Source organism: Oryctolagus cuniculus, chromosome 4, assembly GCF_964237555.1.
Source record: "Oryctolagus cuniculus chromosome 4, mOryCun1.1, whole genome shotgun sequence".
Classification (NCBI taxonomy): domain Eukaryota; kingdom Metazoa; phylum Chordata; class Mammalia; order Lagomorpha; family Leporidae; genus Oryctolagus; species Oryctolagus cuniculus.
Genome location: NC_091435.1, coordinates 52,823,998 through 52,829,226, shown reverse-complemented (window position 1 = coordinate 52,829,226; position 5,229 = coordinate 52,823,998). Strand labels below are relative to the sequence as shown.

Genomic DNA, 5,229 nt, shown 5'->3' with positions numbered 1-5,229 from the left:
AAGGAAATTCTAGACAAGAAAGTATGAAGCAGATCACATAAATATGAGATATAAATTAAAATTCTTTTATGTTATAAATATTAGAAGCAAATATTAAGACTACTAAGATAAATTATTTGTCACAAATAACCATAACATTTTCATTTGTTTTTTTTTTTTTCCATAAATGGCTGTTCAAATAAGTAAGGGGAGAAAAACAAGACAGCAGAAAAATGAAAGACAATTCATAGAAATAAAAATAGCAAACACATAATATACTGGTATGTCTAACTAGTACTCAAAGCCAAAAAAGAGCAATGTTTTCATTAATATATTATAAAAATTTTAGTGAGTATTTATTATATAAGCCACTATTCTGTATTCTATAACTTGTAACATGGTTGATGCTTTCAAGAATAAAAAGACTTTTAGTGACACTTCAGTATGAAGTAGACTTTATCCAACTTGGTTTAACTCATTACTTATTATTCTACATAGTGTGTGCATATGGTATTCTTTCTCATTCCCTTTTTTCTGTTCTTGAAATCTTATCTGAATAAATATTATTTTAAATACAAATCATTGCAATTAGTTTGCTTCTAGGCTCTCTTCCTCCAGTCTAAACTAATGTGTATGTGTTTTCCAGGTCAGTTTTCCAAAAGCAAATTATCATTTTGCTTTTCGTCCAGAAAATTTTAAATGTTTTAAAATCTGTATTTAGAATCATATATAATCTTTTCTATTAGCTAGATAGCACAAATCAAATCAAACTCTTCTAAATATTTAAACATTTAATTTTGATACTTATCAATTTACTGAGGTTTAAAGCCGTACTGTCTGACACAATCCCATGAGAGTATGATGCCAGTTACTATCAAATACCCCTGATTTACTCTGATTGTGTAATTTGGATTAAGATTTGTCAAACAATTTTGAAATTTCATTCATACATCTTTCAACAAATACAGCATAATGATTTAGATTGATATTTCATGTAAAACCACATTTTTCCATTTTCTGTGTTCCTTATTTATGAAATTAATTTAATACATTTTTAAACTAAATAAATTAGTTTGCTCTAGAGGGTGAAATTTGTTTAAGAATGTTATAAGTCTTCATAATTCTTTTCAGAACATTTATCACCTCCTTATTTCTCAGGCTATAGATAAAGGGGTTTAATAATGGAATGACTATTGTGTAAAATATTGCCACTGGTATGTCTTTATCTCCTTCTTCAAATGGCCGAATATACATAAGAAGACAAATGTAGAATATTGAGACAGAAAGAAAGTGGGATGCACAAGTAGAAAGTGCTTTACCTCTTCCTTCCTTGGATTTCATTTGGAAAACAGTGAAAAGAATGCAGAAATAAGAGATCAAAACAGTGGCAATGGTAAAGATTTGAATTGGCATTGAAAAAATGTATATCATTAGTTCATTGATAAAAGGGTCAGTACAGGAGAGTCTATACAGGGGAAGAATATCACAAAAAAAGTGGTCAATTTGGTTAGATCTGCAGAAAGTCAGCCTTATTAAAAGCCCTACATGAATCATAGAATGCAGGACACTAGCTATGAAGGTCCCTACAGTCATCTGAACACAGAGCTTCTTTGACATCCTGGTGTGGTACTGCAGGGGGCTGCATATAGCCACATAGCGGTCATAGGCCATTGCTGCCAGCAGAAAGCAATCTGCAGTTTCAGCAAGGCAGAGAAAATAAAACTGTGCCATGCACTCATAGAGGGAAATCACTCTGTCCTCAGAAAAGAAGTTCTCTAACATCTTGGGTGTAATGGCACAGGAGCAGCAGGAATCCATCAGGGCCAGGTTGCCCAGAAAGATGTACATTGGGGTGTGAAGCCGACGTTCCATGAAAATCAAGGCCACCAAACCAAGGTTCCCTACCATGGTGATCAGATAGATGGCAAAGAACACCACAAACAGCAGGGTCTTCAGCTCTGGCTGATTTGTGAATCCTGTGAGGACAAATTCAGCCAGCAAGGAGTTATTTGCCTCAGTCATTTGTGGCTTCTCTGTTGAGACATAAATTGAGAAGAAATTCAATTGGACTTCTAAAGTAATCTGTACATTTTCCCCTCTAACTTTACCATGTACAAAAGGGGGGAACTTCTCAAATCATCCTATGCTGTCTTCTGAAAATGAGCACACTCGCAGGAGGTCAAGTCATGTAAGAACAAATGTGTCTTGGATTGTGTTCACAAGGGTTGTCTGGAAATGTCTCTGAATTCTCAGGGTGGAAAAGCTTTTTTTCCTGCATGAATTATTCCCTGTAGAAATCCATGGTCAGTATGTATAATTTGGAAATTGTAATTTCGAAAATTAAAAGACATTTTGCTATGGTATCTCTTTTCCAGGAATAAAAAAAACAAAACAAGTCCTAAATATTATCTTATATATAGGACCAATGTGATATTTAAAAATGAATTACTCTGTAGAAATGTTCAATATCTAAATGTGTAATTCTTAAAATTGGACAGAATCACAGTAAATTTGAAATATGCTTCTCTAGTAACTCTTCCCATATTAAGAACACCAAAGTTGATTTTAAAGAAAGGTCTGATCATCCATAAAAGAAGGGCAAGAATGTAAAACATCTTCATATTTTCTTTATAAATTAATTTGTATATCATTTTATATTTATTTCAGCATATTCTGTATCTTGTTCTTAATTGATACACAAATTTTCTTGGGACTTACTACTCTTAATTACCCTTCTTTTCCAATATTTTCTGTCTCCACCTTTAAGTGTCCTACATGCAGATCAAACATTATGAGTTTGGTGATAAAGTATCCACTTCCAATGTGCATATTCCTCATGATAAATATGTGTATCATAGTCTCTCAAACATCTACACAACTGATGTTTTTATTTTTGATGAGTTCCATGGAGGTTCCCCATTTATTTGATTATTTAAATTGATAAACTTATTATTTAGTCTTACTCTGCTATTTGCTTGTTGGAGTTCAGTGATCATCAAAATATGTTATACATTTATTACAATATGGTAATTACAACAAGACTGAAGTGCAGATACAGCATGAGTTTTCAAGAAAGATGAAATTATCTTTTTTTTCCTTCTAGAAACTGGTGAGAATCCTTGACCTCAGCATACTTCAGCTAGACAATATTGGAAAACAGTGTAGAATAGTTATTCAAAATGTGTTGTTTTAAAAACATAGCTTGATGAATTTTTCTCTGCTTTTTATTCTGGTCTACACTGAAGTTAGTACATTGCTTTATTCTATTCACCCACATACTATGGTCAGATTTTCTGGAGCTTTATCACCAGAGGCTTATAATCAAATAATAAAATAAATTGCCCTTTTGTCTATAATACTTGTTAAAATCCTTCAGAATTAACTTTAAAGTATAGCATATAAAATATTGGCTTTCATCCTCACTTCAGTAACATCTAATGGTAAATCAACTGAAAATATGTATCATATGGGCTCTGGAAAAATAGGTTTAGTTCTCAGTAATTATTATTTCATATAGAAGATTTTGAATCAGATCATATGAGTGAAAGCTTATTTTTCTCTTCTTCAGTGTGAAATGCAATCAGTAAACTGAGTCACTTTGCTATCGATTCTGGAATTGATTTACAGAGTGACTTATAGGCTTACCTGTATATGTGCTGATAAAATTATGGTACTTTACAGCTCAAAGTAGCAAGAATGATCCACTTACTGCCTCTCATTATGACTTTCTAGAATGTCTTCAATTTAGAGACAAAACAAGAAAATAATTAAGTGGATAAAATATAAAAATAATCAAGTATTTCAGATAAATATACATTTTTGTATTTAATAATATAAATAAATTAGAAATCAGTCCTCACATTTTGAGTTAACTGACAAAATTTATAGTGGTAGAATGGTCTCCTGATGTTCTTGTTTTTTAAGCAAGTTATGCTTTTAAATCTTGGTATTTAAATCATTGGGGAACAAATTATGAAAGTCTAGGACATTGTCTCTATCAATAGGTCACTAACAATAATTATGTTACCTCACGCCAAGGTTAATATTTCTCATTGATTCTAAAGGGATTTCCTTAGCATTGGGCATCAGAGTATTTCTGCAGAGACTCCTAAGCTGAGAGGCATATGGCTCCCAAAACACTAGGAAACAAAAAAAAAGTCATTTAAAATATATGTATTTTGAGATTCTTAGGTGAAAAACAAATGACCATCACTAAAGTTGGCTCAAAGATTATCTTGATTTATTGTATAGTTTTCTCCCTCTCACACTCTCATCTTATTCACTTGAAAACTATAATGGAGAAAAAAAGAGGAGAATGATAATACTCACTTCAAGTGGAAGTTAAAAGAAATGTGAGGTGAGATCTGAATTTCTGAAGAAAAAGTGGAAATGTGGTATGATCAACCAGGAATACATTCCTATCTTTCATTTCCTGTAATGAATCTGACCAAATCCTATAGATCCATCCTCCAAAACAGCCCTGACGTTATGTTCTTAATTTCACTTCATGTGTCACAAGATAACATTTTTCTTAACTTTATTGAGGTTGGGTTGACATACAAAAGACTGTATATGTATAATATATTTATGTAATGAATTTGGATATAATTATGTATTTATAAAATCATCACAATTGTAATACCATAGTAATACAATAACTCTTTAATTGGTCTCCCCTTCTTCAACTTTTTATAAGTCTGGATATACTGTTATGCCTTTGAAATGTTTTTTGGCTCCAAATGGGGTCCTTGTCCTTTATTTTTAGCCAAGGGTTCCACAAATTAGGCTTTTATTACCTATGAATTTATTTCCTAGCATTCACCTTTAAGAATCCATCATCAAATTTGGCATTTGGTATAGTGGTTAAAAATCGAAAAAATTAAAAAGAAAAAGAGAATTCCATTTAAAAATAAAAACAAAAACCCCACTTAGAAGGCTTGCATCCATTGGATTGTCTGGGTCCAGTCCATGCTCTTATCCCTATACCAGTTTTTTGTTAATGTGCACCCTAGGAGACAGCAGATTATGGCTCATGTAGTTGGGTCCCTGAGATTCCCATGGGAGCTTAGACTGAGTCCCAGACTCTTGGCTTCAAGTGACCCAGACATGGCTGTTGCAGACATTTGGAGGGTGAGCTAGTGTATGGGGGAACTCTCTCTGTCTCTCTGCTTTTCCAATAAAAAATGAGAACAAATAAATAAAAAAAAATTCAAAACAAGAATCCATTACCAGAGAAACATTCATCACTTT

At 32.4% G+C, this 5,229-nt stretch overlaps 1 protein-coding gene across 1 annotated transcript; it reads right to left on the bottom strand.

Annotated features, from left to right (window-relative positions):
• Positions 1-1,047: 1,047 nt before the first annotated feature.
• On the bottom strand, positions 1,048-2,095 carry OR5K4 (olfactory receptor family 5 subfamily K member 4). Its single transcript, XM_002716744.2, has one exon. The coding sequence runs from the start codon at positions 1,999-2,001 to the stop codon at positions 1,048-1,050; it is 954 nt and encodes a 317-aa protein (XP_002716790.2). The 5' UTR covers positions 2,002-2,095.
• Between the last annotated feature and the right edge of the window lie 3,134 nt (positions 2,096-5,229).